Raw genomic sequence first — 12,206 nt, forward strand, 5'->3', positions numbered from 1 at the left:
TGTCTGTGCAGCAGAGTGGAGGCTAAAGGGCTGTTCGCCACCTCCAGGCCTAACCCACAAACACCTCCCATGCAGTGCAATCTGCAACCTCCCTCTTTTCCCATTTGACCTTGAGATACTGAGGGTCAGGGCAATGCTGGAAGCCACGAGTCAAAGTTGATGGCAGAGCCCTTGTCACCTGGGGTCCCTCAATGCTGCAAGGAGCACAGCCCCTCACCTAGAAGAGAGCCTGCCAAAGCTTAGTGGTCAGTAGCCAGGTGAAGCATGGACAAGAAGAATGTTCTAGGCAGAGGGTAGAAGAGGGTAATACATGTCAGAACCAGAGCAAGGTCAGAGATGAGCTAGAGGTACACATTTAGAGTGTTACCAGTTCCCAATCCTGTCTCCCTCAAGGTATTAAGAGATGGATTAGTATGTGGCCCAAGGGACCTGGAACAGGCCCAGGACCCTGGGCTAGGGGGACTTTCGGGCCGGGGTGAGGGTCTGTGCTGGTGCATGTTCCAATGTGCTGTTGGCCACAGTCTTACAAAGAAGAGCAGCAGGTGAACGAGGCTGTTCAGACAGAATGGAGAGGACACAACAGAAGTGTGCAAAGAGGCGAGACCGAGAGGACACTGGGACACTTGGATTCTGTGCTCCTTTTCCGTGTGTGATTGTTTTCAAAAATGACTTACCCTACCTTCTGAAGTATTTTTCTCCATCAAAGATTGTTACCCTGGTTCTTACTGGAAGTTTAAGTGAATGTGTATTGTATGTTTACAGCTTTCATGGATGCGAAAAGGGCACGAAGGTTCTTTTATTTAATAACACAGTCAATATAATACTTACAACTTTCAAACTGCAGTTGGCTATTTCGGTGCAAATAGCTTTAAGAGATGAAATGAAGTTAAATGTGAGGGGATCAGTTTCCTTCCAGAAGCTTATGAGGAGTCGGACTTTAACGCTTCGCAAAACTAATGCTTCCCTGATTTTCCCATCCAAGTCTGGCCAATAAGTCCTGCAGAAATAATATCCATATAGATAAAAGTAAGTTAGTTTGGGGAAAGAAATTTACTAGACGACAGAGAACACTCTTACCAATCTGATCATTACTTGATTCCGTAGTATACAAATAACCTCATAGGATAGGTTGAAAAAAATGCCAGCCTCTTGGGTTAGGCACCAAGAGAGATGCTTTAGTGGGACCTGCCCTGCCTGAAAGGAGGTCTCCTGCCACCAGGGTCACAGTGTGGTCCATCTTTGCTGTACCTCCAAGTCTACCTGGACTCAGTCCATCTGTGCACTATGAATCAAATTTCCAACAGAATTGCAGTCAGGAGCCTGGAGCATGCCTCCTGTCCCCAACTGTTACTCAAACCTCTCTTCTTTGGTAACTGACCCCAAAATGGACTTCTGTTCTGGTTATCCGAGCTTTCTCACACTCGTGTTTCCGGACTGTCCTCTGTGTCCTCTCGCCTCCCCAAGCTTCCAACACCTCCCCAGCCCGCCGCCTTTTCCTGGGCAGTTGGAATCCTCCATCAGGCCAACAGTCTCCCCCGGTAGGCTCAGCCTGTTTACTGAATCCTTAACGCTCTGATTCTTCCCTAAGGTCACAGCTTCTCCTAAAGTCCCATCATGTATTTTCTACCACCACCCGGCCGCTTGGTTAAGGATGTGCGGGCAGCCTCCCACTCTACATGCCCCAAACACACAGTGCCCCTCCAGAACTGTCACTTAATTCTTAGGTCAAAACAAAATAAAACAAAATGAAAAACTTTCCCATCTTAAGGACCAAGCCTTAAATCTCTCTCTCTACTCCCCCTCAGCCCTGCCGTTTGCAGACCTTCTGTTTACTCATTCCAACCTTGCTCTAATTCCCGGCCAAGTCATTGTTTGGATGAATGGTATGTTACGCATCCAAACCTGAGCCCACCAGGGTTGTAACGATGGCACCTGCAAAGCCTTCCTCTCTGGATCTGACCCCGGCCTCCTGCCTTTCAGGTCTCCCACTCACTCTCTTCATCGCATGAAACCTGCTTTTCATCCCTCGCAGGCCACAGGTGCACGACCCTCCAGTGTGCCCGCTCCATCAGCCCCTCTGGTGTTCTTTGCCCACCCCGTCTAATCCCAGTCCTGACCCTGGAAGGACAATTGCCCCTGTACCTTCCTCTCGCCCTTGGCAAAATCTCAATCCTGAACCAGTGCTGTGATTCTTCGTCTATTTCTACACGCACACCGGTGAGGACTCTTGTGAAAAATCATCCCAGTCTGTGCCCCAGATTGGTTTCTCTGCCTCTAGTCTTGTCTCCGTCAAGTATATCCTCCACGACCACCAAGGGGGTCCGTCTAAAAGCAGATCTAGTCGCGATGCTCCTTGGACCGAAACACAGTGAAGGCTCCCAAAGTCGCAGGACTCCCCAGCAGTCAGACCTGCACTCCCGGGCCTGGCTCCCACTCCGGTTTGGTCTCTCACCACCTTCCCAGAGCTTGATGGTGCAGCACTGAACCTGCCAGGCCTTTGTTCTCCATCTGAAACTTTGCTCATGCTGTTTCCTCTGCCTGGAAAATTCCTTTTCTCACCCGTTTCTGACCTACTCCTGAATATTTTGAAATGTAATCCAGGCAGCATCTCCTCTACTAAGCTACCGCTACCCCTGCAGCTGTGCTGTAGGCGCCCTTCCACTGAGAATCTATAATAATCAACACATACGTCTATTGTTCCGGCCACACCTCTGTGCTCTGATTGTCTATTCTGTGTTCATTCGCCCCTACTAGGTGGAGCTCCTGGGTCCACACACTGATCTTGATTTAATCACTAGTACACAATGCTCAGTAAATATCTGTTGAATGAACACATACATGAAAAATATCAATACCTTGAAGATTAATCAGGCTGCATTTTTATTAGTCCTTTATATATTTGCTGATTTTCTTCTGAAAGATATATTGCATGTGACTGAAAAAATAAATAATGAGCAACCCTGACCTGAGACCTAAATAATTGAGAATTGCTTAAAGAGAGCTTGTTTGCTAAATCAGGAAGGAGTGAAAAAGAGCTTCTGATTTAAAAAAAAAATTTTTTTTCTGACTTTTATTTTTCTTATTTTTTTGTTGCTGAGGCTTAGCCAAAAGGCTTCTGATTTTTTACTGTAGGATTTATTTAGACACCCATCATTGTTCCATTCACTCCTTACAACCTTGAAAAGTAGAAGTTACTTCTAACAGGACTGCAAAACGATGGTGTATGTTTTATACATGATGTCAATCATTTCTAATTTGGGAGCATGAATTTTTTTCTTTCATTTGGATGTTTGGCAGTGTGTAGGCTAAAAGTTAAGTCTGTAAGACATTAATTAATTCCATTGATGCACTGAAATTTGATAGTGTTTACTTCTTTATTAACGCTGCATTCCCTCCTGAAAGACTTTCCCAGGACGATGTAAAGATGAGTGAACAGTCTGACTTTTTAAAAATCATATGATTGAGAAAATTTTAATTTTAATCTGGATGTTTGAACTACTTCTTATGCCTCTTTGATGATCTTTCATTTAGAAAGCTAAAGGCAATTATAGGTTTGAAATTTTAAAAATATAATAAAAACGTGCTCTTTGGATAACAGCTGAAATGGTAGATTAACATCAAAATGCAAAATTTCAGATGGGTCTCCAGTTCTTAAACAGTCTTTTAGTTTTCTCTAACTTTTAGATTTCTAAGATATTTTACATCCTCCATGCTAATTCTTTTCTTCTTGACTACGAAGGATTTCAATTTTGTTCATGGGACTTCATGGAACAAAGGTTTTCTCAGTCCTGAGAAATCATCATCCCATCCTAACATATAACTCCATGGTCTTTGACCTGTTGTGTTTCAAAATCTTCCCAAAGTGAAGATGAAGTCTAAAACTAGATTTAAAACTGAATAAAAAATAAATGAGAGAAACATAAAAAGGAGGGATAGAAAAGATGAGAAAGTATGTAGGAAAAATCCATGAATGTTCAAAGGATGCACAATATTTTAAAGTAAAACTGTTTTAATAATATGCATCTTGAAGATTAAAATGCTTTTCAGCTGTCATCACAGGTAATCACTTTCTGGGAGAAACACTCTTTTTGCAATCTTGTAGTCATTTGCATGTAGAAGTTGCATAATATGCATTTGTGGGGTTGGCAACATAAAAATTATTCAAGCAATACAGGGCACATTTAATCATTTAAACTCAGTAAACGATTATTTTGAAATTGTAATTTTCCAAATTAAAGAGATCTCTGGTTGCACTCCCAGAAATGTGCACTTTGAAAACATTTCTTGGGTTAAACTAATTATTCAAAACATTAACAAGTACCAAAATCTCCACATTTCCAACAAGAAAGCAAAAGTGGGAATACCTGGGCATGGGCATGCATTTATGCATACAATGATTTCCCCAAGAGTTTTTCATAAATTCCACCCCTAAATTTATTCCAAGCATTTGCATGCTTAAACAATGATGAATTATTGAAAAAGCACTCCATTTTTAAGATCTTCTCTTTCTCACACAGAGGGATGGATTGACTGAGGACATATATATTTTAAGTTTCCTTCTCCTTTATATTGAGTAGATAGTATGAGAATTTAGCATTTAATGAAGACTGCCATGAATACAAGAAAACGATGCCCCATTTTAGGAAAATCTTGCAAGACTTACTTGGTTTCAGCAAGCCCTTCAGGTACATTCCCATTAATAATTTCTAAATTATATATTTTTCAAATAACACGTTTTTTTTGAAACAATTTTCAAGTTGAGAACAACCCAACCTTCTTTCTAAAGCTGCTCTCATGCCTATAATGTAAACTGAGGTGCCTCTGTTGGGCGAGACCCTGAGCCTTTCAAATGGACCCACTTAGGGAAGAGATGCATCATGGGTAAGCTGTAAATGCACACTGTGAGGATTTCAATGTCATGCCCTTCCCAATGCAACCTGACAGCCTCTCATGCCCAGGCTGGTTCTCCCGGGTCCTGCTCAATGCTTGGCCCTGGAGACCAGATTCTAACAAGAGGCTGGGCACTCACTGACCTTTTGGTGCTGGTGCTGGAGATGGGCAGGTAATCCATGACCGCAATGTACACGTACTGCTTGGCATCATCAATCACACTGTAGATGGCATCTATGTCAAAGCTTCTGTTTTTAGGGCAAAAGAGTTTGGGAGAATTCTGTAAAGACAGAAAAACCAGCCTTTTAGAGTATTAGTTTTTGGCATCTGAGGATTTCTTTATTGGTTTTAATGGGTCTTGGCTTGTAACTAAGTTTTTGCAAACCTACTCTCTGGCTCTTGATCAGATTAGACAGAGATATTTTCAGTCTTATGGAAGTTGAGGTGTGGAGAGATCCAGGTGTGGCAGGTGGGTGTCAAGGTTGTTCTTTAAGTCTGTTTTAAGAGAGAATTCTTGCTTTCAGTACACACATCTCTGCTTTTTGGAGGAGCATCCCAGCCTCAGCCTCTCTGAGGTTGGCACTCATTCCTAACTTTTTCAGGCGTTACCATATATCCATACACACACATATAGCAAACCATTCACCCCAGAACTCATTTCATTTGGAAGGTGATGTGGCAATAAAAATGTTCAAGACACAAAATCTAAAAATCTTGGAGTTTTCATTGATTCAAAAAGGGGAGTGTTGGTTGTTGAGTAAGGGTCATCAATAATTCTACAGGAAGAACTGAGAAAGTTCTTAAGAGGCTCAAATTCATCAGGAGAGTCAAAAAGGGGCAAATTATGCTTGAGGTATTTTTCTCATGCTGCTCAAAGTGGCTTTCATCTTATAAAAATATGGTGTTTTTTCAAGCAGTTGCTACAGAAAGGGAAAGATGTACTATGGTTTTCTCATTATTTCTGCATTGGACAGGACTGAAAATAGTGTCTCCAGGAGTTCCTGTCGTACTCTGACAAGCAATACATGACGGCAAGGCTAGGAGCAGACGTAATGCAAGTGGTGCTTAATCCCCAAGGCTGAATAGATGGTTTCTGGAACTGCCTTGAATGAGAGTGCCTCCTCACTATGTCACGTTCTGGAACAAGTCCCTACACTGCCCTGTCGCTCAGTGGTTCCCGGAATAAAGCCATTGGACTGGATGCCCACCCTAGAAGGAGCATATAGAAGATCACACACCCTCCAGGTGTCCCTGCCCAGGAAGTCCTCTTGGCAGGTGGTGAGCAGAGTAAGCTTTTGATCACTTGAAGTATTTTTCTCTGGGAATGAGAATGAACTTCCAAGTCCTTAAAAAAAAAAAAAATAATGCCAGTCCTACACTCTCCCCAGCACACAGATATACTGATACTCCATGTGTCACCAAGACTGTGTCTCCAGTGTTGTCCCGACCCTCTTACTCCCGATGGCCGGTCCCCTTATTCAGGCACTCCTGCTGTGTACAGGCCCTTTAGAATACCTTCCTAGCTCTTTGCCTTGTCTCCATGATGTTTAACAAACAAAACAAAACAATGCACGTCACTCAGGATGAACTCACTCCTGGCTTCCTGGAATCCTGTCTGAACCCGCTGGGAGGGGCCTATCTACAGTCCCTCCCCCACTTGCCAGCTGCCACGTGGTCTGTGCCCCAACCTGAAATAAGCAACAGTAGATCCTGTGCCCTCATCTTGCCTGCCCCTGGGGTTTGCTCACGCTGGACCTCCGGCTGACTTGTTGCCCTATTTTTGCCTATCAAAGTCCCCATTCATGGGCTGCCTGGTTAGCTCAGTTGGCTACAGTGTGTTGCTGATAACACCAAGGTCCCGGGTTTGATCCCTGTACCCACCAGCTGCCAAAAACAAAGAAAGAAAGTCTTGTTCCTTCTGTTCTCTAAATTCCAAGTCAAATATTCTCTCCTCCAAGAAACTTTTTTATATCCACCACCAGAGTTTATGTCTCCCACGCTATTTGTTTCTTTTTTACCATCTTAAAACATTTTTAAGTGTACAGTTCAATGACATTAAGTATATTCACATTGCTTGACAACCATTACCACGATCCACCTCCAGATGTCTCTTATTTTATTTAGCATATTCAAATAGATATTATAATTACTTTCCTCACCTCCCCAGCTAGACTTACTAGCTTGATTTTAGCAATTATGTTTTATTCATTTTCCTCTCTCCATGAAAAAATTAAATATTCAAATGACAGCAAACCCTTGAACAACAAGGGTTTGAAATGTGCGGGTCCACTTATATGTGGATTTTTCTGATCAATATATTAGAACATTTTTGGTTAGGCCTGTCATGCATGCATGTTAAGTAGCCTCCTGTTAGGTAATACTGGTAGGCTATTAGTAGTTACTACTTAAGTAACTACTTGGGGAACCTCTCGTGGAGCTTGGATGCAGTGCGATGTGTCAGGGACCCAGGAGAAAGTTCACGGAATGCTTAAACTGGCAGTTAAATCGTGTAATTTTTGGTTAGTCAAAAGTTACATGTGGATTTTCAATTGCACAGGGATTGGCACCCCTAACTCTGGCATTGTCCAGGGGTCAACTGTATTTAATTCCCTCAGCCTGTTGGGTCTGCTTTGGGTTAAGCGGGGAAGCTGAGAATCTCAGCTCTGGACAAGCTTCCAGGCCAGCTCTGAAATGTGTTCAAACGCTCCCATTTCTGTTTCAGTTAGGAACTTCCTGAATTTCATCTCATGCTCCAAAACTGGATTTCGTTATGGGGGAGGAAGAAATTTAGGCAAGGGGTTGTTGGTGGCCTCTTGACATTTGCTATTATCATACAAGTTTGGATACTGTGCCTGTATCTAGAGGCAAGAGCCTGAGCTTCGGTGTACAGGCCAGATTCTAGCACTTACAACCCAAGACACCTTGGCGTGTCTCGGACACTTCCTGAGCCTCCATTCCTTATGGGGATAATAACAATAACACACCTTTCATGCTGCCTTGCCTGGGGGCTCCCATAAGAGAATGGCCTGGCCCTGGCTGGCTTCTGTGCGCCTCTTCTGTGCTTGCTTTCATTCAATCAGCAAATATTCCTAAGTGCCAGTCATGCTCCACGTTCTGATCTAGGCACGTGGCACACATCAGTGATCCAGGTAAGATCCCTGCTTTGTGAAGCTTCAGGTGTGCATTCATTTGTCTGTGTGTTTATCCACTAGCTTGTGAGCTGCTTGGTGGTATATCTCTTGCACCTTGTGCCATGCATATATTATATGCTCAATAAATATTTGTGGAATGCATATGAAAGTGCTTCACAAATTCATAAGTGCTGGAGGTTATCTGACCCCCAACCTCCACTCTTAGTTGGAGTTGCTTCATTGTAGGTATTTTCAAACATGTGTGAACAGATCTTGTTTAGCGCTTACCTGCTTTATTGTTTCCTGTGTTCCCATTGCCTAACAGAACTTGGCAGGTGCTCCATGTATTTATTAAGGAAATGCATGATTATTTGTACCAGTCCCCTTGCACCTGAGGGCTTGGTGGTACTTCATTATGTGATGTTCTGGGTGTGTTCCAGAGTCTTCCACCTTTAAAAATAATGCCTGGATATGCTAGTGGCTTAAAAACGTTTGCTCAAAGTATAAGTGAATAAACAACAACAAAAGAATGATCTACTGATCTGGCAGAAAACATTAAATAGTTCTAACTGTTTAATTAGAGAAAAGGCCGTTAAATTTACCCTTTAGCAGTCATGGATTAATTTTCTGAGCCTTGAACTATGTAATCTTTTATTTCATGGTAAAGAGGTAGAGAGAAAATACAGGTCCTCCTCCATATTTCAGCTTTGTAATAATCTTTTACCAATCAAGAGCTCTTGAGACATCTCACTTCTAAGTTAATCTACGTTTCTCTTTGAGGTCAATAAGCTTTACATATGCATGTAATTTATTTTACACACTCATTAAATACTTGCCTTATAAAAACCTTGGCACGTTTCTGATTTATTTCATAACAATTTCCTGGTTTTTAAAAAGACCACAGTCCATTTCCAGAATATGTGTTTTGAAATGTAATTAAACATGAAAAAGTAACCACGGAATAGGAGGAAATATTTGCAAATCATATATCTGATAAGGGGCTTGCATCAAAATGTATAAAAACTCTCACAACTCAATTAAAAAAAACTAATTTAAAAATGGGCAAAGAATTCGATAGCTGTTTCTCCAAATAAGATACAAAAATGGCCAACAAGCACATTAAAAGATGCAAATCAGAACCATGATGAAACCTTGCCCTGACTGATGACACCAGCAGACCTGGCAAACTTGCTGATCTCGAGAAGTGACCCTGCTGCCTAATTGATGGCAGTAGATACTGGTGCTGTGTGAGTGGTCCACGACAGCCACTGCCACAGCAACTGCTGCTTCAAGGGTGGCTTGATGCCACACTAGCAGCCACCGCCATCTTATTGGCAGCCTGATGAATATTTGTTAGCATAGACAGAAGGAGATTAACCAAAGGAGCCTGGGTAAAGAGGTGAACAAGCACAAACCCATGACCCAGTAGCCCAACCCACAGGGGGAATTATGCAGCCATATGTGGTAGCACACCTGGGGGTGGGATGTATGTGCAAAGCCCATGGGACTGCCTTTATCCAGGGAAAGATACACATGGAACCCTCTGAGAGTACAGAAACCCAGGAAAAACAAACAGTAAAGAAGAAAATCCCCAATCACCACCAACCCATTCCCCAACCGGGGCAATCAAGCTCCCAGGAGGAGTCTCTGCCTGTAAGGAAGAGGAAAGAGAAAACCCACCCAGGGCCACCCATTCAAACTGAGGAGCACTAGTATATCCCAGTGCACCCATCAGGGTGATGGGGAGCTAATTGGGGTACAAACAGGCCCGTCCAGGGTCACCGCCCCCAGCCAAAGAGTGACAGGGCATCCAGGTGCTTCTCCCAAGAATTTGAAAGCTTGCCCACATCCTGGACTAATCAGCAGTGTCACCAGCCTCAGCAAGGAATCACTAAGTGCCCCAGGGACTAGGCCACAGAGGCACTCACACACTGAATTCCAACACTGAATACAGCCGAAGTACCCATGACTACACTACTTCATCTACCCGGAATCAATACTAAAACACCACACTCAACAGTCAATATAAAACACATCTCTTTCCTCAAAGACCACTCCAGAGTAATAGAAGAAGCAACTGCTCTACCTGATGACTAGACATCAACATAGAGATGCTTGAAATACAAAAAGCCAAGAAAATATGACACCATTGAAGGAATATAATAATTCTCAAGTACCAGACCCCATAGAGCAGGAAGCCCTTGAAATTACTGAAAAGGAATTCTGAGTAACTATCTTAAGGAAACTCAATGATATACAAGAAGACTCAGTTAGACAACACAATAAAATGAGAAAAAGTATCTCAGAACCGGAAGGAAGAAATGTACAAAGAGATTAATGGCTTAAAAAAATGTAGTAGAATTCCTGAGGTTGAGGAGTTCATTCAGTGAAATCAAAAACACAACTGAGAGCTAAAGCAGCAGGTGAGAGCAAGCTGAAGATGGACTTTTTGAAACAGCGCAGGTGGAAAAAAAAAAGAAAAAAAAGAAAGCATTTAAAAAAATGAAGATCTAAGAGAGCTAGCAGAAAACCTGAAGCACATAAATATCTAAATCATGGGTGTTCCAGAAGGGGAGGAGAAAGGAAAAGAAATTGCAAACCTATTCAATGAAATAATAATAGTGGAAAACTTCCCAGGCATAGGGAGAGACATAGACCTTCAGATTCAGGAAGCTCAAAGATCCCCAAACAGATTCAATCCAAAAAGGTTCTCTGAAACACATTACAGTCAAGCTGGCAAAGCTCAAAGACAAAGAGAGGATCTTAAAAACAGCAAGAGACAGTATGAAGTCACTTATAAGGGAGTCCCCATCAAACTAACAGCAGACTTCTCAACAGAAACGCTAAAGGTCAGAAGAGAATGGGATGATATATTCAAAATACTAAAAGAAAAAAAAAATTGCCAGCAAAGAATACTATATCCAGCAAGGCTATCCTTCAGACATGAGGAAGAAATAGTGTACTTCCCAGACAAACAAAAACTGCAGTTCACCACCACATGATCAGCCATGCAAGAAATCCTCAGGGAGTACTGCATCTGGAAACCAAAAACCAATAATCTCTATCATGAATATACAAGAATGAACAAAACCCACTAGCAGAATAAAAATGCAAATGAGAAAGAGAAAGAAACTTTCTAACCACCTCAAGAAACTAACAAACTCAGAAGACAAACAACAAAAGGGGAAGAAAGGAGAAAAAAAAGGATATTTAAAACATCTAAACAGAAAATCAATAAGATGTCAGGAGTAAGTAAACACCTTGCAAGAATAACCCTAAATGTAAATGGGTTAAATTCCCCACTCAAAAGACACAGACTGACTGATTGGATTAAAAAGCTAGACTCAACTATATGCTGTCTTCAAGAGATTCATCTCACCTGTAAAGACAGACACAGACTAAGAGTGAAGGGACAGAAAAAGATATACCACATAAATGGAAAACAAAAGTGAGCAGGAATAGCTATTCTTACACAGGATAAAATAGACTTTAATCTCAAAACCATAAAAAGAGACAAAGAGGCCATTATATAATGATAAAGGGATCTATCCAGAACTTAGACATAACAATTATAAATATATATGGACCCAACACTGGAGCACCAATGTATATAAAGCAGACACTATTAGACCTAAAAAAAAGAAATAGACCCCAATACAATAATAGTTGTGGACCTGAACACTCCTCTTTCAGCATCTAGGCCACAAATCAACAGAGAAACACAGGGTTTAAACTACACCTTAGACCAACTGGGCCTGGCAGATATTTATCGAACATTTTATCCAGCAACTACTGAATATACATTCTTCTTATCTGCATGGAACATTCTTCAGGATAGACCACATGTTAGGCCATAAATCAAGTCTTGGCAAATTTTAAAAAACTGAAGGCATGTCAAGTATCTTTTCAGACCACAATGGATTAAAACTGGAAATCAATAACAAGCAAAACTCTGGAAACTATACAAATACATGGAAATTAATCAACATGCTCCTGGACCTATAGGGTCAAGAAGAAATTAAACAGGAAACCAAAAAATTTCTTGAAACTAATTAAAATAAAGACATCATAACAAAACCTGTGGGATACTGCAAAAGCAGTACTAAGAGAAAAGTTTATTGCAATAAATGCTTACATCAAAAGAATAGAAAGATTTCAAATAAACAACCTAGTGCTACACCTCAG

General features: G+C 41.6%; 1 protein-coding gene across 1 annotated transcript in view; it reads right to left on the reverse strand.

Moving 5' to 3' along the window:
* Positions 1 to 12,206, reverse strand: part of PLD5 (phospholipase D family member 5) — a 371,133-nt gene that overhangs the window by 44,189 nt on the left and 314,738 nt on the right. The window contains exons 7-8 of the mRNA XM_063082894.1: positions 5,034 to 5,170; positions 829 to 997 (exon numbers count right to left, since the gene is read on the reverse strand). Coding sequence (XP_062938964.1) covers positions 829 to 997; positions 5,034 to 5,170 — 306 coding nt within the window. The remainder of the gene's footprint in view (positions 1 to 828; positions 998 to 5,033; positions 5,171 to 12,206) is intronic.

The sequence above is a fragment of the Cynocephalus volans genome, chromosome 18, assembly GCF_027409185.1.
Source record: "Cynocephalus volans isolate mCynVol1 chromosome 18, mCynVol1.pri, whole genome shotgun sequence".
NCBI classification, from domain to species: Eukaryota; Metazoa; Chordata; class Mammalia; order Dermoptera; family Cynocephalidae; genus Cynocephalus; species Cynocephalus volans.